Source organism: Octodon degus, unplaced genomic scaffold, assembly GCF_000260255.1.
Source record: "Octodon degus isolate 3935 unplaced genomic scaffold, OctDeg1.0 scaffold00050, whole genome shotgun sequence".
In the NCBI taxonomy this organism is placed as follows: Eukaryota; Metazoa; Chordata; class Mammalia; order Rodentia; family Octodontidae; genus Octodon; species Octodon degus.
In genome coordinates this window covers 7,953,908-7,976,408 of record NW_004524626.1, presented here as the reverse complement: position 1 = coordinate 7,976,408, position 22,501 = coordinate 7,953,908, and the positions used below count along the sequence as shown (strand labels likewise).

Genomic DNA, 22,501 nt, shown 5'->3' with positions numbered 1-22,501 from the left:
AGGGTCACCTGCTCAGGCTGTGCTTCCCTTCCACGTGACAGGCCTGTGATGATCTGTAATGCTCTTCCGAAGGCGCTGGGGCCTCCTGGGACACAGGACTCCCTCAGCCTCAGCAAGCACCTGCCTCGGGTGCCTGTAAGGCCGAGCTCCTGCCAGCATCCGCAGGTTGATCAGAGATGCTGTGTGAGGACCAATACTCCATATCCAGAGACAGGTTGGCAGCTGGGCTGCAGCTGTCAGAAACAGCAAAACCTTGGCCATGGTGGCCAGATAGTGCCTTGTTCCTCCACTGTTTTTTAAAAATACCTCCCATGGTTCTCTGTCTAGTAGTCCTAAAGATTGAACCCAGGGCCTACATGCTGCATTGCATACCTGGCCCTTTGTACTTCTAAGACAGGGTCTGCCTAAGTGGCCCAGATTGGCCTCCCAGAAAGCTGAGGTGGCACATGTGCCACAAGGCCTGGCTGGCAGTGGCATTTTAGGATTGGGAAAATGTCCATAGAAAGGTGCAGGTGCCGTCTCCCTGGGTGCTGAGTCAGCAAGATTCTTTCCCAGCGGAGGTGTGCACTGGCTGGCTGACACCTCCGTGTGGACAGGACTGCTGGAGCTGTGTCGAGCGCTGTTACCAACCAGAGCAATCTGCTGCGGACTCCAGCTATGGGCTTCTCCTTGTACTTGAGACACCTGCCCCTGCTTCCTGATGCTGTTCTGTGACATTAGAGCCTTAATGTCAGGGGGACTGTTTTCAGTTAAGCTGGCAGCTGTGCTAGTGTCAGACTCAGCAGCTGTCACCCTTAAAATACCTGGTGCTCAGAAAAGGAAAGGAGAGGGTGGGTGTTGAGGCACACACCTGAGATTCCAGTGAGGCAGGCAAATAAAAAAAAAATTCCATCCCAAACCCAGCCACTTCGAGACCTTGCCTGGAAGTTGAAATACAGAGGCACCGGGAGTGTATGTAGCTCAGCGCCAAGGCTGTCAGTTCCACTCCTGGTAGGGTCAAAAAGGCAAAACCACTTGAGGGCATCCATCCAGGCCCTCCCTGTAGACAGGCTGAGCCTAGCTGGCTGTTCTGCCTAAAATCTTGAACCTCGTCTCTCTCAGCCCCTTACTTTACTTTCCATTTCTTTTTTGAAAACCATTTGTTAGCATTTTAATGAGCCCCCTGTCCAGAAGCTTCAAAGCTACCAGGACACAGGCCCCCCAACACCCTTTAATCTTCTCCTCAGCTCTTCTGCTGAAGAATTTGACTTTCACGGTGACAGGCTGCTTTGGGAGCTTTCCCTTCCCAAGAACTTTGTAGTAGCCCGATCGCACTACATCAATAATGGGAGCTGCTCCAGTCTTGTTTTTGGCAGCATTTACTCGTGTCTGCTCACTGACCAATGTCCACAATTTATCAAGGTTGAAAGTTGGGCAGAAGCTCTGGTTTCTCTTCAAGTGGTAATGCCTCATACCAACCTTCCCAAAGTAACCTGGGTGATATTTGTCGAAGTTGATCCTGTGATGATGCATGCCACCAGCATTACCCGGCCTCCGGGGTGCTTCCGGTGCTTGCTCATGCGGCCATGGCCGTGGCTCACATGGCCCCGAAGCTTCCGGGTCTTCCTTAGTCTGGAGGGCATGTGGGCGGCAGAGACGAAAGGGCTTTACTTTCCATTTCTTAACTGCAAGCACGAGCCCTTTATATCGCCATCCACCCACTGTCCCCGCAGGGTTCATAGCAGAGGATGCTGCAATACTGGCCGGGTCCAGCAGATGGCAGACCTGGCTGGGCCTCAAATTGTCTTCCGAGTACCTAGTTCTGGTCTCCCAACTCCTGTTCCCCTCTCTTCCTGTTTCCTGCCCACCATGTTGAAAGGTCTTGTTTACTCCTACCTCAGACAAGTGCTTTCTCTACTTTGAACATGACAGTGGTTGCTTTTCTTTTTCCTTTTGCAGTACTGGGGATAGAACCCAGGGCGTTCACATCCCAACCCCACCTTTTTTTCCCACTTCTTTTTTTGTTTGTTTGTTGTTGGTAGAACTGGGGATTGAACTCAGGCCCTTGTGCTTGCCAGGCAAGCGCTTATTCTACTGAACCATCTCCCCAGCCCCCCTTCTTTTTTATTAACTGTTTTGATCCTAGCCACTAGACCACCAGGGAATTGTTAATTATTACCTATTTTGAGACTGGGTCTTATTAAATGGCTATGTTGCCCAGACTGGGCTCAAATTTGTGATCCTGCCTCAGCCTCTCGAGTGCTGGGATTCCAGGTGTTCCCCGCCACTCCCAGCCTCCTTCAATTTAACATTTTGGGGGGCCTGGGAGATAGCTCAGCAGTTTAAGTGCCTGTCTGGCAAGTGCAGGGACCCAGGCTTGAACTCTGATACCGCATGCCGTGCTGGCCCTATGCCAAGCTGGCCACTGAAACCAGGCATGGTGGTGAACACCTGTTACCCCAGTGCTGGGAAGGCTGAAAACAGCAGGATCACTACAAGTCTGAGCTGCATGGTGAGACGAACCAAATAAAAAGGTTTTTGTATTAATTTTTTTAATGTTTTTGGAACCCCCTGTAGGTATATAATTAGGTGAAGGCTGGGTGTGGTAGCGCACACCTATAATCCCAGCACTGCGGTGTGGCTGGGGCAGGAGGATCATTGCGAGTTCAGGATCACTACAAAGTGAGCTCAAGACCAGCCTGAATTGCACAGCAACATCCTGTCAAAAAAATAATAATGATGTTCGCCGGCGAGATAGCTCAGCAAACTAAAGTGCCTGCTTAGGCAGAGTGCAATGGCGGCATGCCGTGCTGGTCCCTCCCCCTGGGGGCACTAAAACAGCAATTGAGATTGGGTACGCCTGTAATCCCAGCTCTTGGGAAGCTGAAAACAGGCGAATCACTATAAGTCTGATCTACGTAGTGAGACCCTGTAGGCCCTGTACTAAATTAAAAAAAAGAAAAATTACAGCCAGTGGTGGCATACACCTGTAATCCCAGCACTCAGGAAGGCTAAAGCAGAAGGATGGTAAATACGAGCCCAGTCTGGGCAATTTTTTTTTTTTTTTTAAGGTATTTAGTACGGAGTCTTACTATGTAGATGAGACTCGCAATGATTCTCCTGTTTTCAGCCTCCCAGGCGCAGGGCTAACACCACCACGCCTAGTCTCAATCACGGCTCAGCGCGCCCCGGGGGCCTGCCGGCACAGCTGGCCAGAGATGGAACTCCAGCCGCTGCGCTCAGCCTGAGCAGGTGCTTTAGTCAGCTGAGCTATCTGGCCGGAACTTACTCTGGGCAATTTAGTGATTTAATGAAATACTTTATCAGTAAAAAAAATAAGGTTTGAAGATGTAGTTTAGTGCCTGTGTTGTCTTCAAGGACCAGTACCAGAAAGAAGAGAAAGAGAGAGGGGAAAAAAAAAAAAAGCAAAAGCAGCTGGCAGATGCTCAACACCGTCTCACTATTCATTAAATGAATACGGATGGACGAATGCGTCATTTCCTGTTTTAAAGCCCACAATTGCGCATGCTCAGTCGCTAGCAAGCGCCGAGGCACGCTTAGTTGGCATAAACCATTTCCACTTACCGTTCCGGGTGAGCAGGCTGGTGGGACTTTTCTTCTAATGGAAAGGCTGGAGTTGTCCTTTCTTTTGCCTAAAGAGGGCCTCTGGACATATGTTTGTATGTGGATTTCAGTTAAGGTTTTGGTCTTGACTGAGGCTTTGGGGCCTTCCGCCGCGGGTTCCTTGACTAAATCCCCCCGCGCTGCAGCACTGGTGCGGTCTGGCCTGGTCACGTGGGCGGCAAGATGGCTTCCTCCAGGAGGCGCTGAGAGCGGCGCGGCTGGTGACACGTAGGTGGCGGTACCGGGAAGGCGGTTTGGGCGTCTCGGGAGCTCCTCAGAAGTGTTCTGGCGGCAGAGGGCGCGGTGGAGACGAGGTTCTTGTGGGCGGCCCTAGGGAGAGCGCCCCCCGCCCCCGTTCCGGGATTCGTTGGCCGGGGGTTTGAGAAGTCCCGAGTCCTGCCAGCATCTTTTCCCCTTGAGTCTCGGGGTTCTCCCATCCCCAGGAATCCCTGGGCTGTCCAGTGGCTTCCTTGTCAGCTTTCGAGAGCCTTATGAGGCACCCAGCGCTAGGGCCTCTATGTAGGAGAGCCTCGTTCCCGGGGTCGGGGAGTGTCCCAGTGGTCCCGAAGAGCCAGTCGTCTCTGAGCCTCGCCCCCCGTCACACGCCATGAGCTATCCCGTGTCGGGGAGATTCCATGCGGTCGGCAAGAGCCTAGTGACAGGACATCTTGGGGTTGGAGATTCTTGATTTAAGTGGTGTGTAGAGCGGGAGAGGTTTGCAGGGTCTTTCATCCATCTTCCACCTCCTTCGTTTTGGTTTTTTACAGTACCGAGGAGTGAATCCGGGCCCTTTGCCCTCAGCTACATCCCTAGCCATATGTATTTCTTATTTTGAGACAGAATCACGCTAGATCTCTTGAGTTGCCTAGGTTGGCTTCAAACTTGGGATCCTCCTGCCTCAGCCTCTGAGTGCTTTGATAACCAGTGTGCGACCCCATGGCCCGCTATCAGAGGTGTCTTGAGAGAGGCCGGGTACACATTGGAGGCCAGCCCTCCCGGGGCCTGCCTGCCTGAGTCAAGAGGATGCTCAGCCCCCTCATTCTTGCATAGCTCTGAAGATGCCCAGGCTGGGTCTGAACTTGCAGTCCTCCCTTAGCCTCCTGGAGTGCTGGGATAATGGGAATGCACTACCATGAGGGGGTGGGACTCCGTGTTCCCAGTGTCCTGCCAGCTACAGCTCACACACTGCTGCCTGCTGTGATCTCTGCTGGTCCTTCCAAGGTGTGGAGTCCATCTGTTAACCACCTGAGGCATATTAAGCCCAGGGAGCCCCCAAGTGCTGCTGGAAAGGAGGCAGGCTGAGGCCTTCATCTCTGAAAAACATCTGCTAGGTTCTCAGCTGCTGTGGAGGTTAGAGAGGGGTCCTTTTTCATGGTACACCATCTCGCTTCACCCAAGCAACAAATCATTTGTGGTTTTGAGTTGTTCTCTGGATCTTCCCACGCCCTTGCTAAGCAAGCCTGCCTCAGTTTCTTTACCTGTAAAATAGGCACAATCCTGATTCCCGTTCCATGAGGTAAAGAAGAATTAATACTAAGGGTTTATCCAAGTGCTTGGGATGTAGCAAAAGACATGAGAAGGTCAGCTTTTATTGTTAAGAGTTTTTGTTCTTATCGAGGGCCTACTGTGTGTGCATGTTTGTTTTTGTGGGTTTTTTTTTTTTAACATTTATTTATTTATTGTGTGTGTGTGTGTGTGTGGCCAGCTCAGCCCACCAGGGGGCGCGGCTGGCTGGCATGTGGTGCTGGGGGATTGAACCGCGGTCCCTGTGCTTTGCCAAGCTTGTTCCATGTAGGTGCTTTAGACCACTGAGCCATCTTGCCAGCCCCCTGTGTGCATGTTTCTATGTGCGTGTTTGTGCTGAGTGCTAGGGGCAAAGTGGTAACCCAGAATAATCTCAGTTCCTGCCTTCAGCGTTCTGGTCTTTTGAGGGGAAAGATGAACCTTAGGTATCTGGGCCAGTAGTGCATACCATCATCCCAGCACTCCAGGAGGCTGAGGGAGGAGGACTGCAAATTCAGACTCAGCCTGGGCATCTTCTGAGCTATGGAAGACTCTAGCTCAGAATTTTAAAAAATATTTTTTTTAAAAGAGCTGAGGAGAGGGGCTGGGGAGATGGCTCAGTGATATAAGCACCTGCCTGGCAAGCACAAGGTCCCGAGTTCAATCTCTGGTACCACCAAATAAATAAAAAAGGGCTGAGAATGTAGCTCAGTGTAAACTACTTGTGATCCATCCCCAGGATGAAATGGGTTGGTCCTGTTTGGAGTCGGAGGGGACAGTTAGTACCAAGGCCTAAATACCTGGAGGTTGGATGACTGGGGTGACATCTAGGGGTTCATCCTTGATGATCCCAGGGCTGCCATGTGGAGAACAGATGAGAGGTCAGGATGGACAGACACGGCAGGGAGTCCAGAGAGGGCAGGCAGCTTGTGGAACGCGGCACAGCCAGTGTGCAAGTCAGAGCTAGGCTCTCGACACAGGTGACCTCCTGGATCCTGTGAACAATCAGAGAGGGCTTCATTTTGCATTTTTAAATGTTTTGTTTTTGAAGTACTGGGGATAGAACCTGAGGCCTTCACTCTGAGCTACATTCCCAGCCCCCTTTAAAATTTTCACAGCCCCAGCTTCTCATTTCAGTGCTGTAAGTTCTTGTACTGCAGGTTTTCCAGGTTTAGCTGCAGAGCACCCATACTGTGGACAGGCGGGCACCATGGTGACGGAGCAGGAGGTGGAAGCCATTGGGCAGACGCTGGTGGACACCCAGCAGCCCCTGCAGGCCCGCTTCCGGGCCCTCTTCACACTGCGTGGGCTCGGTGGCCCCAGCGCCATTGCATGGATCAGCCGGGCCTTCCGGGATGACTCGGCCCTGCTGAAGCATGAACTTGCCTACTGCCTCGGCCAGATGCAGGACCCCCGCGCCATACCTGTGCTGGTGGGTGTGCTGCAGGACACGCGCCAGGAGCCCATGGTGCGCCACGAGGCAGGTGAGTACCCAGCTCCTGCCCTTGCTCACTGGCATCCTAGACACCCTGCCCTTCCACCCTGTGCACAGCCCACGAAGGTGATGATAGTCCTCAGGGCAGCCAACTTGCTCTCCTGTAGAAAGTTGAATAGTAAAGACTGTCGGCTCTGTTTTACAGGCAGCATCTGTTGCAGTGACTCAGAAGTCACTGTCACTGGTACAAGGCTGTGGAAGACTGAGGCAGGAAGACTGGGGGTTTGAGCCCAGTCTGAACACCTAGGGAAACCCTGTCTGAAATACCCAGGCCTCAAGACCTTGACATGTGTCCCTCCCCCTCTTGCTTAAGGCTGTCTTGGTGTACTGACTCCCCTCCCTCATATCCTAGTTTAAAAATCTCCTGCAGAAGGGGCTCCATAAGGGAGTGCAGCTCCTTGTTCCCTGTGGCACCGGCTCCATCCAGAGAGCGCTGTCCAGGGTGAGCTGCTTTGTGGTCACTGCAGCCTTGTGAAGTTCCCAAGCAAGTTGAAGTTCTGCAGAAAGATTCTGATTGGTCACACTTTGGAGTCTGTATGTGTTGCTGCTCCAAGCAGCGATGGCCAGAGGCGGGGTGACAGCTGATTAATGGCTCCATTGAGGTAATGGGCATTCCCTACTCATCTATCCTGAGCTCTGGTTTGTTTTTCTCAGGGGAGGCCCTGGGCGCTATCGGGAACCCGGAGGTTCTGGAGCTCCTGAAGCAGTACTCTGCTGATCCTGTGGTTGAGGTAAAGAGGTCCTTAGCATCCACCTCTGGTTGCCAGGGCAACCACTTAACCCGAACTGTTCCAGGGAGGAGGGGAGCAGTGGGAGGGCATACAGCTCCACAGCACTCTGTCCAAGGGACCTTTGCCAGTTCTCCCTGCCCCTTCCTTCTCCCGTCCCATCTCAGCCTCTCAACCCCTTTAGGGGCCTCCTCCCGCCACATTCTTTCCTCTTTTGGGTTTGAACACTGAGCTGCTCCATCCCCAGCCCTTTACTATATTTTGAGACAGAGTCTTACTGAGTTGCCCAGGCTGGGCAGGAACTTTCGATCCTCCTGCCTCAGCCTCCTGGAGTGTAGGGGTGATGGGCGAGTGCCAGCATATCTCTGGCCAGCTCATGAAGTCAGTCTTTGAAAGTATACACTTAAGCAGATTTTAATGCGTGCCTAATTGTGCAGGCATCCACGCCGCGAGTTACCACCTCAGAAAGAAGCCCTAGCCCCAGGCACACACGAGTGCCCTCCCTGCCCCTTATTGCCTGTCCTGGGTATTTCTTGTCCTTGGAACCCAGGCAGTGTAACCTTCTGTGTCTGGTGTCTCTTACTGTGCGCCCACTCTGGTGAGTGCCACAGCCTCGTCCCAATTCCTGGCCCCAGCACGTGAGTGGAATGTTCTGTGTATCCCAACGGTCCATCTGGGATACTTTCCCTGTATCCTCCTTGGGCCATTAAAATGGTGCCGCTAAGGAGGATCTGTGTGAAGCCGAGACCTGTGGATCTGTTCCCTACTCAGAGCCCTGGTAGCCTTTCATCCCTCCAGGCTGAATCCCAAACCCCTGCGCAGCCTGCCTACCTCTCCACGGTCCTCTCCACCGCTGCCCCCATCCCTGGCTGGGCCTCTGGACCACGGGGGCGGGGCTTCGTCTTGGCCACGCCCCCTCGCCCTGACTTTTCCTGTGTGCTGCCCTGCAGGTGGCTGAGACCTGCCAGCTGGCTGTGCAGCGGCTGGAGTGGCTCCAACAACACCCAGGGGAGCTGGCAACAGCCACGGGTCCCTACCTCTCGGTAGACCCTGCGCCTCCAGCAGAGGAGCGCAACGTAGGGCGGCTGCGGGCGACACTGCTGGATGAGGCCCGGCCTCTCTTCGACCGGTACCGTGCCATGTTTGCGCTGCGCAACACAGGCGGAGAGGAGGCTGCACTAGCGCTAGCCGAGGGTGAGGAAGGGCCTGGGGGAGGGGGTGGTACCGAAGCCCAGCCATGGGCGCTGCATTCTGTCTCCTGCCCCTGCCCCAGCTTCCCCAGCTTCCCCTGACCCCCCTGGGCCCTGGCCCGGCCCACGTGACATGCTCCCTCTCCCTGCAGGCCTGCGCTGCGGCAGCGCCCTCTTCCGCCACGAGGTAGGCTACGTGCTGGGCCAGCTGCAGCACGAGGCCGCAGTGCCCCAGCTGGCCGCCGCCCTAGCCCACTGTGCCGAGAACCCTATGGTACGTCACGAGTGTGCTGAGGCCCTGGGGGCGATTGCCCGGCCCGCCTGCCTGGCTGCGCTGCGGGCGCATGTGGCTGATCCTGAGCGCGTGGTGCGCGAGAGCTGCGAGGTGGCCTTGGACATGTATGAGTACCAGAGCGGGCCGGCCTTCCAGTATGCGGATGGGCTGGAGCGGCTGCGCCCTCTGCCCTAGGCCTGTGGCCGGCCCCACCTACTGTCCCCATCCGGTCCTCAGGGCTCTCTCCCCGGCGGGACTTTGGCACTAAATTGGATCAGTGTAAAGTGGATGTCATCTTCAGCACTGTGCGTGGGCATCAACACCTGCTGGGGGGACAGTTGGGTTGGGGTCTTGCATCCAGATCCCGAGTGGACCAGAAGCACACCAGGGCCCAACCTGAAGCTGTGGAGCAGAAGATTCCAGGCAGCAAGCAGACTGGAAGGGGTTTGAGATTCCCAGTCTGGGATGGTGCATTCTGGTGGTGAGGATGTTGGGGGACTCTAGGAACAGGAATGGGAAGTATTGGGGTGACAGTGGCTCGGGCTTCAGGACTGGGGAACAGGGTTTGGAGGTCCCTTGTGCCCCTAACCCTTTGGGGTTAGGGATGGGGAGGTGGCCTCTGGGTACCTGCGGGCCCCACAGTGCTACCCAGGTGGAATATTAAACTATTTTTGCTGAGCAATGACTGGTCCAAGTGTGCCAGGGTGGGGCTGCCCCTCAGGACCTTTGATACACCTTTTTCTTTAAAAAAGTTTATTTGGTACAGGGTCTCACTACGCAGTTCAGACTTGTAGTGATCCTCCTGTCTCAGCCTCCCCAGCACTGAGGTTATAGGCGTGCACCACCACCATGCACCAGGGGTTTGGGGGCCAGCATGTGGACCAGCGATCGAACCTGGGCCCTTGCACTTGCCAGGCAGGCGCTTAGACTGCTGAGCTATCTCCCCAGTTCTGCTACATCTGTCTAGCCGGGCATTTGGAGCCATAGATGGGCCCCACCAGCTCAGAGCATAGTCTGCTCAGAAAGCCCCCATAAGGGGTCTCCAAGAAAGCATCCCGCCAGTCCAGGTGTCTTCAGACCCTCATAATGCCCCAAATCCTATTGGGTACACAGAGGAAAGGGTTTTATGGTATATTTAAGAGCCCAGGCTATGGTTTTTCATCTGGGTTCCCGCAGTTCCTCCACGTAGGCGGGGACGGGGGTGGGCAGGCTGTTCACAGTCTTGCAGGCAGTCCACAATGGCCCAGGTCCCTACAATAGCATGAGGCGGTCCAAATGTTGAGACCCTGCCAGGGAGAGATTGTGTATGATCCAGACCCAGAGGAAGGCTGCTGCGTTATAAACTTCACCTGCCCAGAGAGCTCCAAGGCTTTGTCTGTCTTGCTCCAGTTCATGCGAGCTGTTGCTCTAAGCTTCCCCATTGGACGTCAGTCTTGTCTGTCTGACCCCTGTTGGCCAATGGATAGAATGGGCGTGACTCCCCAGGGCTGCGCCCCATGGGCAGCAGCGCCTAGACAGTAGGCAGCTTCCCACCTGCAGTGTCACCTGCCACGTGGGTCCTGGACACCATACAGAAGAGGTTGGTACTGCTCTCGCAGGTTGTGCCTCCTAGGCCTGCTCAGGCACCTACCTGGCTCCACCCTCACACCACAGCTTGACCTCCCCGCGGTAGCCTCCAGAGGGCGCCCGTGAGGCCGCCCTGCGTCCCGGGGGCTCTGCGCCGCCGTGCCCTCCCCCTTTCTGCTTTCACCTGTTCCATGGCTAGCTTTCTTCCTCCTAGAACTTCTTTTTTTTTTTTTTTTTTTTTTGCTCCGAATGCCCTCAGGGCTCTTTTGGCTGGCTGGAGTGTTGTGGGGATCGAACTACAGCAACCTGAGGCTGACAGCGTTGTGGAAGCAGCCACTTAAACAACTGAGCTAAGGCCAGGCCCCCCTCCTAGAACTTCTGCTCAAACATCACCTCTGAGAGGTCTTGGCCGCCCTTTTGGAACTCTAGCTCCTCCCCCACTGCCCAGTCAGCATTTTATAGCTAACTGACATTTACTCTAAGGTTCCGTTTTTTCCTTTCATCCGTCTCCCTGCCACGACGCCAGTTACATATGAGCACGGGATTCAGGGCTGATGGGATCACCACTAAAAGGGGTGCGGCGGCAGGAGGCGTTCAGTGCACTTTAGGTGTGGGAATGAACAAACGATTATGGGGAGATCTGGTGGTATCAGGAGCAAAGGCCCTGAGGTCGGGTATATGCGCGGTTGCAGCTGGGGCCCAGCAAGGAAGGAGGCAGTGGGCGGAAGTGATTTGCACCATGCTTAATCCAGGCAGATGGTGTGGGGGGTGCCCCAATCCTCTTGGCTCAAAGCCTCTAATACTTCCGCTGCACGGGTCACCTACGGGCCTCTGCTCAAGACAGCCGCCATGCCAGGCCTGATGGGTGAGGAGACTGAGGGCTGGAGCCCCGGCCCACCCATGTATGAGGAGTACCAGCCGCCCCCGCTGGACGCCATCCGCCTGCCCCGGTATGTGCTCTACCTGCTGATGGCTGCGTTTGTGGTGGTGGCAGTGGCCTATGCCATCGTGGGACACCTCATCAAAGATCTTACACACGACCTGGCCGGTGAGCTCCACTCTCCACAGCCTTGGGCAACAGGGATCTATGGGTCTCTTCTGGGCAGGGAGGGATGGGGCCCTCACACATGTCCTTGCTGCAGACTGGGCTTTTGGCCCTAAGCCAGACCAAGAGGACGCCCCGCGGGAGCTGCGCACCAGCCTGGCCGGCGAGGACCTGGAGGAGTTGGACCTACAGCTGGCCCTGGCCTGGCGGGGCGATGAGGACACCGGCAGGGGTGGCGAGGGGGCCCCCACCGAAGCCCATACCCCAGATCCACGGCACCCCTCCATCACCTTCAGAGACCCGCCGGTCCAGAGCTCCTGGAGGCTGGGCTGAGCTGGGCTCGAGCTGTGTAGACAAACTCTTAGGTTGCAGAGGAGAGCATACGACTTCCCCCCAGCCCTAGCCATGCTGTGGGCAATCTGTAAAGGGACACCAAGACGTTTTCAGAAATTAAGTCATCAACCTTTTCTTTATGGTGCTAGGGATTGATCCCTGGGCCTGTGCCCTGAGCTCTGTCCCCAGCCCCTGTTTGAGATGAGATCGCACCGTGTCACCAAATCACCTAGGGTGGGCTGGAGCTTCCGACCTTCCTGCCTCAGCTTCCCAGAGTGCTGGGATGAGAGGTGTGTGCACCATGCCCAGCTTCCAGCTCTTCCTAAGCCCACAATTGTGTGTGATCTCACCAAGGCCTCCCATGTAGGACTTACCTTACCTGACAGCTGGGGCCTCTGGGGCATGCCACTGTGAAATGATGCCACAGGGGGATTGTCGCAGAGCCACGTTGAGTGGCTCACCTTGGAAGGCAAAAGCTCTGACTGAGGCAGCGTCCTCCATGTGCTCCCCCTATCTTCCCACCCCTACCCAGGCTCTGTGTCTGTGTGTGTGTGTGTTTCTGATGTCCCCAGAGCACGCCTGTTCCAGGGACTCTTCCTTTTGGAGCTTTGCACAGGATGGAGCATAGAGTAAGAGTTTAACAAACGTTTGCCTGACTGAAGTTGGCACTCAGTTTGTCCCAGCTCTGCTCCATGGGGACCCTCACCTCAGAAAGGGAGGGGCCCTGGGTATGCAGCAGGTGCCCCATTAAGATGAGCGTGATGACCTTGGCCTCCCTTGCACGTGGCTGGGCCGTGGCCAGGCTGTGGCTGCTCCATGGCCCAGGGTGGGGCCCCCTCTGCCTGGGAAGGACGCACTAATCAAGCCAGGGACCAAGGTTGAAGACAGCACTGACCAGAGCCTGAGCCATCTCTGCTCAGAAGTGTCCCCAATTCTGTAGCCACACAAGTGTGTTTGGGTTTGGCCTGGACAGCAGCCTGTGGCCCTGTGCCACTGTGTTCCTAAGGCCAGGAGCAGTGGTAGAAGCTGGGGGCCACCAAGGCCTGGCTTCATATCCCGGCTCTGATGGGAGCTGCCTGCCCTGGGCTCCCCTGAGCTCTGTAAAATAAGGTTGGCCTAATAGTGGGGAGAACAGCTGGGCTCCAGCCTATGCCTGTGATGCAATTTGGGAGGCTGAGTCAGGAGACTTTCAAATTCCATCCTGTCCTAGGCATCTAAGCAAGACCTTGTCTCCAAAAAAAGCCCTGAGGGTAGAGCTCTGTGTAGCAGAGCACTGAACTACCAAGTGTAGAACCCTAGGTTCTGTCTCCAGCACCTCTCCATAATTTGGGTTCCCAAGAGAAGGGAACAGAATACTGAAAGTCACTGAGCACAGAGCCCTGGGCACCCTGCAAGCCATCGGGGTTGCTGTGATGGTCTGGTTGGATCTATGAGTCCACGCAGCAGGGTCCGTGGCAGAGGCCGGGAAGGGATACGAGGTGGATGTCAAGGTCACCTCTGCTAGGCCCTCCACAGCAGGGAGCTGGGGGCCTGAGGCCCTTCGGTCCCCCGGGGCGGGCAGGGTGCAGGGTGGAGTCTTGAGGAGGAGTTAATGTTACACCGGGTCCAGAGTCTGCTGGGGGGAGGCCCCGCCTGCTCGGCTCGTCGCCCCTTATGCCCGTGGGCGGGCACCCGGAGCTCATTCACTCCTGGGTGGTGCGGACCTGAACCTGGTGTTGGAGGCCATGAACGCCCGCGGGACGCTGCTCGCGCTGGCAACCTTGTTCCTACCTTCTGTCCAGGCCCAGCAGGGTAAGGGGGTTGCGGGGGTGCTTTCGGGATCGGGTCTGCCATCTCCCCACTTTCCACAACTGAGAAACTGAGCTTTGGGCAAGAGAGCAGGAAAGAGAACCCCCCCATTCCTCCAGGTTCTTCTTGCTTCCTAAGCCCCTCCCCAGCCTGAGCTCTTCCCCTCTGCAGGGGTCTCCACTCTCTTAGCCCCCTTTGGAGTCATGCTTATGGGAGTTGCCTTCCTCACTCAGCTGTTCCCCTCTCTGTCCCCCTTAGGGCTTCCCTTCCCCTGTAAGCCCCGCCTCATTTATAAGCCCCTCCCAGGTCTTCCCTGGCCCCGCCCCATAAGCCCCACCCTCCCACCACCCGTGCTCTTTCTCCTTCGAGGACCACACCTCCAAAGGCCCCGCCCTTTGACCCACCTCCTTTAACCCCTCTCCAAAGCCCCTCCCCTCTCTAGCAAGTCTCTGAGGTCTCCTTCTCTGAGCCTCCCCTAGACCCTCCTTGTCCCTCACCCATTCTGGGGATCCCAGCTGTCCCCTGCTTCTGAGCCCCACACTTGGCAGCCACAGAACGTCGCTGGAAGCCATGGCTGGTGGGCCTGACGGCGGTCGTGGTCTTCCTGTTCATTGTCTTCGTGCTCCTGCTGGCCAACCGCGTCTGGTGCTCCAAAGCCAGGTGGGACCCGCTCCATCGGAAGCCCTGCCCCCACCATGTCCGGCTGCTGCTCACCGCCGGCTCCCTATTGCTCCTGACCTTGTGGTTCCTTTTCTGGTCAACCCTGTTCAAAGTCACCTCTTTTCCCTGCTTCTTAGACCCTGGCCTACACCCGTTCCCCCCCTACCCCTAAGAGTTGGGGAGCCCTTCCCCTGCTTTCTTTGGTGCCAGAGCCCCTGTGTGGGACACTGAGGCCCACCGTTTGCACCGCTCCTGCCCTTCCCTCAGTCTCATGCTCCTCTTTCCATCAGCAGAGCTGAAGATGAGGAGACCGCTATGAGAATGCAGCCCAACCCTTATGAGGACGTAGGCCCGAGGTACTGTCAGTGAGCGTGTGTAGGGATGTGTGTGGGGTCAGCGGCTGAGAGGCTTCCACCCCTGCAGCCAGGAGACTGGGTGGCATAGATGGGCGCCCTTCCGGTGCTGCATCGCACACCTGCCCCCGGACCTGCGCATGCGCTGTTCCCTTCATTACAGCGCCTTTCTCCGCCTCCTGGCTGGCTCCTCCGTTAGTCTCTGCTCAGGAGGTCATTCTCCACAGAGGACCACTGACCTCCTTCCCTGACCACCAGCCCCACATCTTTCTTCTTCACTTTTAGTCATCAGCTGAGGCTCCAAGTCACTCACGGAGGTCACCACTCTAGGTGGTGACTTCTGGTACGCAAGAACCTAGCTTGGCCCCCACACTGTAGGCCCTGGGTACCCACTGGACAAGACCGCGGTGTCGGACCAGCTGTTCTGGCCTCTGTGTCTGCTAAGGATGCGGAGAGGGCTTTGGTGCGGTTGGGGACACTGCAAGCTAGATGGGTGGGGTGGGGTGGGCAGGGACCAGTCTGCCTGGGACTCACGGTGCAGGCTGAGATGTGCAGGGGTTGTGACCCTTAGGGTCGGCTGGCTGTGCTGAGGCCCAGTGAAATGGATTCCTGCTGCCCAGATGAGCTGAGGTCCAGCCTCCACCTGCACCCCCAACTGGGCCTCCTGCCCCTCCCCCATCCACTGCCCCATCCATCCACCCACCTACCCACCCAGCCACCCATTCATCTGTCCATCTTCCCATGCACCCACCCCCACCCATCCCCGGAGCGAGGAGCCGGAATCTCCGCACTGTGAACAGCACTCGCGGCCACCTGGCTCCGACCTGCTCCCGTGAAGCGCTCAGCACAGGTGCGTGTCCGATAAGGAGAAGCGACTTGATGCTGTTACGATGTGGGGCCTCTGTCTCCCTACAGGAAAGGCAGCAAGAAGGAGAAGAAAGAAAAGAAAAAGGAGAAGAGAGGAGAGAGCAATTTGGGCTTGGAGCTGGAAGAAAAAGACCCCGAAGATAATGAGGAGATTAAGACCAGCATGTGAAAGCGTCCTGCCGCCACCCCCGGCAGCCCCGGTAGCAACACACAGTGGGCGACACTCCAAGTTTGAAGACAGTGCAACGATGCAGACGGGGCTTCCCGGACCTTCCCCTGCCTGGTGGTTCTTTTACTCAGCGAGCATCCCGGCTTGGAGAAGCCTCCGGTCCCTGCAACTCATGGCTCTGCCTGTTCGTACCCGTTGCTGATTTATTTTTCCTCTGCCTGATGTCTTTTGGCCAGAACGTGCTTGTCCCATGCAGCATTAGGGCCATATTGGTCAAAAGCTCACCGCAAAGGACCCCAATAAAGAATCAATAAGGCTTCTTTATATTCATGTAGAGTTGTTTTTTTTTTTTTTTTTTTTTTTTTTTTTTTTTTTTTTTTTTTTTTTTTTTTAATTTGGCAGGGGAAGGGAGTTGAAACAGGGCCTCACTATGTAGTTCTGTCTGGCCTTAAACTGGCAGCGATCCTCCTGCCTCAGCTTCCCAAGTGGTGGGATTACAGGTGAGCACGAGTACACTCCACGGGAGCTCTTTGGGGGGCTCTTGTTATCTCGCAGGACCCCTGGGACAGTTGCTTGGGGCTGGACGATGCCTGCGCGGGATGGAGGCTCCCACTTCACAGTGCAGATTGCTCAGCTGGGCACACCTCTCACCCACCATGCTGATCTTGTTTTCTGTCCTGAGTCTTGGACTTTGATCCCCGCCCCGACTTTTTTGGGTCACATGACTGTTCCTGGGGAGGTTGGAGGGTGGGGTGCCCCAGGGTCCTGTCCTATCCGGAAAGACTTTGCTCGGGGCATTAACTACTCCTTAATGAGGACCTTGACTCTAGCTGGGCTTTTGGAATGCCGGGCTTCTCCTCCCAACCCCTAACCCCGCTGGGAAGGCGGAGCTTTGTCTGAGACACCTCCAGGACCGTCCACCAGGGGGCAGAAGAGCCTCAGAGAACAATGATAGGGACCCGGCCAGCGGCAGTGACGCTCTCTCTACAACCGCCCGAGCCAGACATGTTGGTGCTCTCCTGTGACCCTAGGGTCCCTGCGAGTCCGAGACCACCCTGGATTACGTAGCAAGACCATGTCTGGAAAAGAAAAAGAAGGTTTATGAGTCATTGCAAAGCCTAGTGCCCAGCCGCTGGGTCCCACAACCAGTTAGACAGGGAAAAGGACAGACAGACCACGACAGATGGAACCTGGCCAGTCCTGCCTTCTTGAAGCTGTGCCAGGGCCAACCTTGTAAGACATGGCGTCGAGGGCAGGGGAAGGGACCCCAGCCTTGCTGCCCAGCTGCTGCCTGGTCCTGCTCTCCACCCAGGGGCCACCAAAGAATACGTGCCTTTCTTTCTCTTTGTGTTACCCACCTAATGCAGGGAGCCTGTGACAGATGGAACCTCATCCTGTCTGAGCCCCTCCCTTCCTGTCCTGGCTACCTGGCCCTTCAGGTCTCCTGGAGGGAGTTGGGGGATCAGGAATCATCCTTAGGCTTGGAGGCTTGTAGTTAACCTTTGTTTTTTACTTTTCTTTTCTTTTCTTTTCTTTTCTTTTCTTTTCTTTTCTTTCTTTTTAGTAATGGGAACAGAACCTGCATTTGCCAAGCAGGTGCTGTGCCAGTGACCTATATCCCAGGATCTGCAATACTTTTTTATGTATTTGGCACAGGGTCTCACTATGCAGCTTGGGCTCGTAGTGATCCTCCTGTTTTTGGCCTGCTCGGAGCTGGAATTGCAGGTGTGCACCGCCATGCCAGGACTCAGTGGCCGGCACCTGGGGGTGGGGCCGGCGTGGCATGTGGCGCTAGGGATTCAACCCCACCCGGCCCCTGCACTTGCCTAAGCAGGTGCTTAGACTGCTGAGCTCTCCTGCTGGCCCTTTGTGATGTCTTTATGTCACCCATCCCATCCATTCACCCTCAGCCTATTTAGCTACTTGCCCCTTCTTCTCTTGCTTCCCTTCTTCCACCCTTCCATCCATCCCTTTCCACCAAAGCTTCTATCCATTTGTCCATATTTGATCTATCCACCCACTCATGCCTACTCTCCATCCATTCACCTATCCACCACCCACCACTGATCCATCTGCCACCTGCCATCTGTCCGTCCACTGACCCACCCACCCACCACTTACCCTTTCATCCATCCATCTTTCCTCATTCACCTGCCCATCCATTCAACCATCCAGTCATCCACACATCTCCCGCACTTTCATCCACTGGCCTACCCACCCACCCACCATCCATCCATCCATATATACACCTAGCCATCCACCTTTCCCCGGCTGAGCTCTGACTCCAGGTGGCCTCTCCCGCTAGTGCCTCCCCTCCCGCCGCTGAAAGTGCTGGGAGCGGAAGGAGGGGATGTAGCTGCCCCAGCCCCTCTACTGCAGGCTTGGTGTCTAGGCTAGCGCCTCCAGTCTGACCACAAGAGGGCGCCAGAAGCTCGCGGCAGAGGGATGAAGGGCCCACCCATTCCGCGTTGGCGCGGTCGCAGGGAAGGGAGGTGTGGTTCCCGCGCCTCCTATCCTGCTGTCTCCCGCGTCTTCTGTCTGTCCCTGGACAGTGCCCTGTCAGGTGGTCATTGTGTGCCTGAGGCCTGTCAAGGAAGTCTTGCCGGCTCCTTTCCGCCTCAGTTTCCCCATCTGTGGGAAAGAGTAAGATTGTCCCTGCCTTGTGGTTTTGCAGATGGGATGGAAGCAGCACAGAATTTTGCTTGTTGATCCTCAAGCATCTCACAGGTTGCTATGATAAATGGCACAGCAGGCTGGATGGGGGACCCCATCAAAGAGCCCCAAGTTGGGAATGACCCAACCTCACCTTCCTCCTCATCCCCACCCACCCACGCGCCCCTGCACCACACACTCACCTACCCACTGCTCCGTCCACACACTCACCCTGCTGGACTGAGCTATGGCTCTTCTGAGTGGACCAGGGACACTGGGGCAGAGGGTGCTCAGCAGGTGAGCAGTAGGCCTGCTGGGCAGATGGGGACAGGCGTCCTGGAGCCGGCGTGTGGAACCGAAAGAGGCCCTCCCTCCTCTGCCCTAAGCCTGCGTGGCTCCCACTTCCCTCGTGATCCTCCCTGGAGCTCAACAGCCTTGCACGGCTCGCCCATCCTGCTGCCCCAGGGTCTTTGCACAGCCATGCTCTTGCCTAGAACACACTCCTGGCAGATGTTCCGGGAGCTCACAGCCTCCCTTCACTGAGGCCTCCGGCCAGTGCTGCCCCTCCCCCGAGGCCTGCTTCTTGACCTCGTTGCACTATGTGTCTCCCTGGCTCAGTTCCTCACTTTTACTGTCACTGCCCAGCCTGCCTTGACAGAAGTCATCAGCTCCACAGAGAAAGGCCAGCCGGGGCGTCCTCCCTGCATGGGTCTGGTGCACGGATGCTCGCTGGGCCTGTCCTGAGGGGAGGAACTGGAGTTCCCTGGGGTTCCATGGCTGACTGCCCAGTCTGCTGATCCAATATCCTGGGCAGGTGAGGCAGGGAGGGGCCCCGCAGGGAGGCGGCAGAAGAGGAGAGGGAGGGCTCGACTTTGCCCCAGATAATGACAGCAGCCTCTCAGGCTGGGCACTGTGGGGTCCAGCCCAGCCCCGGGCCTCCACTGGCTCCACACCGGGAGCCAACCATCCTGACCCCATACATGTCCCCAAGCCTTGCAGAATGTTTCCAGGGCACCTGTGGTCCTGCACAGCAGCTGTCCAGCACCCCAAGGGTTTCAGGTCCCCAGCCCCTGTCCCTGTGCCCCCAGATGCAGCAGCCACAGCTGGAACGCAGAAAAGAGGACTCGACAGGCCAGAAAGAGTCAAAGCATAGCTTGTTTAATTTTTATACATTTTTCCTTTTTTTTTTTTTTTTTTTTTTTGCCTTTTATTGAATCTTTTATGGAACCCCCTTTGTTCAGGTTGTTTTGTTTTTTGCATAGGGAAACAAAATAACAGCCAGAGCCACTTTCAGTAAATGGTGCTCAGGTAGGCGGCGGCGGCGGCAGCGGTGGTGGTGGTGGTGGTGGTGGTGGCGACGCAACCGAAATGAGTGTGAATACACGTGGCTATGCGTGGGCAAAGCCCTGTCCCCAGTCCCTGTCCCCATCCCCTCCATGGGCAAGGACAGTGGCAAGGGGGAGACCACAGACCCAAGGGCACCTTCTGTACCCCAGGTTCTGAGCCTGGCGTGCGTGTGTGCACGTGTGTGTACATGCATGTGCACGCTGATTCACAGGTCTGTGTCAGCGTGGGCAAGCACGCATGCACATGTGCATGTGTGTGAGCGCAGGCACAAGCCTGTGTGTCCATGTGGGAGCACGTATGCACATGTGTGCGTGCGCGCATGCGTGGTGTGTGTGTGTGTGTGTGTGTGTGTGTGTGTGTGTGTGTGTGTTTCCAGGGTGGGAAGCAAGCAGAAAGCGAGGACACAGAATGCACTATCCTGGTATTATGAGTAAAATACAAAATGGATACAACAACAATCTCAAAAAAAAAATCTCAGGAAAAATGAAAGAATCAACACCCGAAAGTGAAGGAGGGGAAAGAGGCAAAGAGAAAAGCCCCTGCAGAGAGCGAGCTCCGCTCCCTCCCGCTACCTGTCCACGTCTGTCCTGCCTTGAGCCTCAGATCACTGCTTCTCCATGTGCTGGGCTGGGCAGGAAAGCGGGGTGCATGGCTGGGACCCCAGATGTGAAAGGGGCTTTGGTTTCAAAGGGCAGCCTGGCTGGGACTTGTTGATGGGAAGATGGGGTGTAGGTGTGTTTAGGGAGCAGGAGACTGGGGGTGCATGGCTTCCTCCCTCTCTGGAGCACTGATCCACAGTGATCCTTTCTCCTTCCTGTTCCCCTCCTCCTCTTTGACCAGGGTTGGGAGAACCCCAAAACCACACCAGCAGACCTGTGAGGCACTGCTTGGGAAAAGTCTAATTTGGTATCGCGGGCAACAAGTTCCGCTGCGTGGTTTTGATTCTGCCCCCTACTCCCCTGGGGACTCCCTGGGTGCTGGTCTGACCCCCCAACCCTCAGGGAGGTATGGAGGGGGTACCTGTGGGGAGACATTCAGAGGACAGAGGGGGAGGAAGCCAGTAAAGGAGTGGCCTGACCCCCAACCACTCCATGGAAGCAGAGTGAGAGCGGATGGGCCAAGGCAGAGGATGACCACTGTCACCTGCGCCACGAGGAACTGCGTGGTTCTGGGCGTGAAAGTTCACGGAGCACGGCACTGTCCCAGGCAGTCAAGCACCATGGGGCAGCACCCACTGTCTGTGAGTGGCCTGGGTGTCCTTCAGTGGCTAGTGACCCCAGGACCCTGTCTTGCGGGGGACACTGTGGAACACAGGGTGGGAAGCAGGATGCAGGGCAGATGGGGTCTGGTGGTGTCTGCTTGGGGAGCCCTGAGGAGGCTAAGTGACCCCCTGGGCCTGCTCCTTCTCTCAGCTGCCTTTGGAATCTGGGCTCAGCCTGGCTCCAGGCCCTGATGCAGGACCCCGGGAGCCCCTCTTCCCAGCCAAGTACAGCTGTCCCCACATGGGGATAGGGTCCTGCTGATCTGCATCTATCTGCATCTTTCTGGGCCTGAGGTGGCTGGGGACATGGCATGGGTGTGACCCTTCGTGCAGCTTCCCCCTGGGGTGGGAGGTGGGTGGGCGCTGGTGGGCTTGGGAGAAACACGTTTGAAAGGATGTCAGTTTCACACACAGAAAAGAAAGAAACCAGTCTTCTGCCCCTACCCCGGAGGTGGCGCCACCCTGCCCCAAACCTGGGCTGCACGTGGGCCTGGGTTTCTGGAGTTTTTGTCCTGCAGCTGGGACCTGGAAATGAAACTTTCCGAGAGAATGCGAGAGGGGTCCAAGCAGCCAGCATTAAGAGGCTGCCAGGCACAGACCTGCTCTCCAGTCCAAGGAAGTCCCCCCCGGGCACGGGGCACACAGAGGTGACTTGTGGGAAGCAGACCCGAGCTGAGCTATGACTGTGACACCAGGGCCTGCTATGCATCCAGGGGCCTTGCGTGCGCACTGTGGGGGCGGCACCCCACTGACACCCAGCTATTGTCTAAGCTTTGGTCAAGATCAAAGCTAAGGAAGTTGGAACTAAAGAAAGGAAGAAAAAAAAGAACAAGAAAAACTGCAAACAAAGACAACAGCCGGGCTGGCTGGCCACCTGGACAGAAGCCCACGACACGGTGACCAAGCTCAGACAGACATATATTGCATATATGGGGATTTTGTTTTTCATAGCTGGAAGACAAGTACGGGAGTGGGGGGCAAGGGGGCCCCCAGGCTGGTCTCCAGTGATGGATGGGGAGAAGTCAGGTCCTCTGGTGAGGATGGGGTGCACAGGGAGGTACGAAGGGGGTGCTGTGGGGGCGGGGCACACGTTTGACCCCGCCAGCCTGCTTGGGGGTTCGGAGCTCTGGCTGCGGGCAGAGTGGCCGCCCCAAGGTGGGGGACCACCTGGGGTCTCTGCGTGGCATCTAGGGGTGCCCTGGGCCCAGGGACATCAGAAAGCCTCACCGACCCAGGGCCAGGGCTTGCCCCCAGGCCTGATCCCGGGGTCCCAGAGCTGGGGCTGGGGATAGCGGCGATGAGCACCAGGGAACGGCCACGCCCCACGCAGGCAGAGCCAGGGCCACGATGGGCGAGGGGGGCCAACCGCAGGGGCAGGGATTGTTTTGTGGCTTACTTCATAGCAGTTTTCATGTTTTTTAAAAAATTTCATTTTCTTATTTATTTATTTTTTTTCTTACAAATAGAAATACATCCCTTTTCGATTTTTATTTTTTACGTCATTGTTTTCTTTCTTTTGCTTAACTACACGTGCATTTCATGCAACTGTGCGGATATTGTTTAAAGGTAATAATACTTATTCTCCAAGGCAAGGCACGTCATGTGGTAGAAAATTTCGTGCAAATTAGGAAAAAAATGGAAATTTTCTTAAAGGAATTTTTTTTGTA

At 56.1% G+C, this 22,501-nt stretch overlaps 2 protein-coding genes and 1 pseudogene across 2 annotated transcripts; 2 read left to right on the top strand and 1 right to left on the bottom strand.

The window, feature by feature from the left end:
• Positions 1-1,110: 1,110 nt before the first annotated feature.
• On the bottom strand, positions 1,111-1,622 carry LOC105742406 (annotated as a pseudogene).
• A 2,130-nt stretch (positions 1,623-3,752) lies between these two features.
• Dohh (deoxyhypusine hydroxylase) lies at positions 3,753-9,138 on the top strand. The gene is made up of 5 exons (XM_004632949.2): positions 3,753-3,835; positions 6,267-6,590; positions 7,256-7,332; positions 8,280-8,523; positions 8,672-9,138. Exons 2-5 carry the CDS (start codon positions 6,317-6,319, stop codon positions 8,986-8,988), a joined length of 912 nt encoding a protein of 303 aa, XP_004633006.1. The 5' UTR covers positions 3,753-3,835; positions 6,267-6,316; the 3' UTR covers positions 8,989-9,138.
• A 4,232-nt stretch (positions 9,139-13,370) lies between these two features.
• Smim24 (small integral membrane protein 24) lies at positions 13,371-15,902 on the top strand. The gene is made up of 4 exons (XM_023716862.1): positions 13,371-13,528; positions 14,074-14,185; positions 14,476-14,541; positions 15,454-15,902. The coding sequence occupies exons 1-4, from the start codon at positions 13,462-13,464 to the stop codon at positions 15,572-15,574; spliced, it is 366 nt and encodes a 121-aa protein (XP_023572630.1). The 5' UTR covers positions 13,371-13,461; the 3' UTR covers positions 15,575-15,902.
• Positions 15,903-22,501: the final 6,599 nt, after the last annotated feature.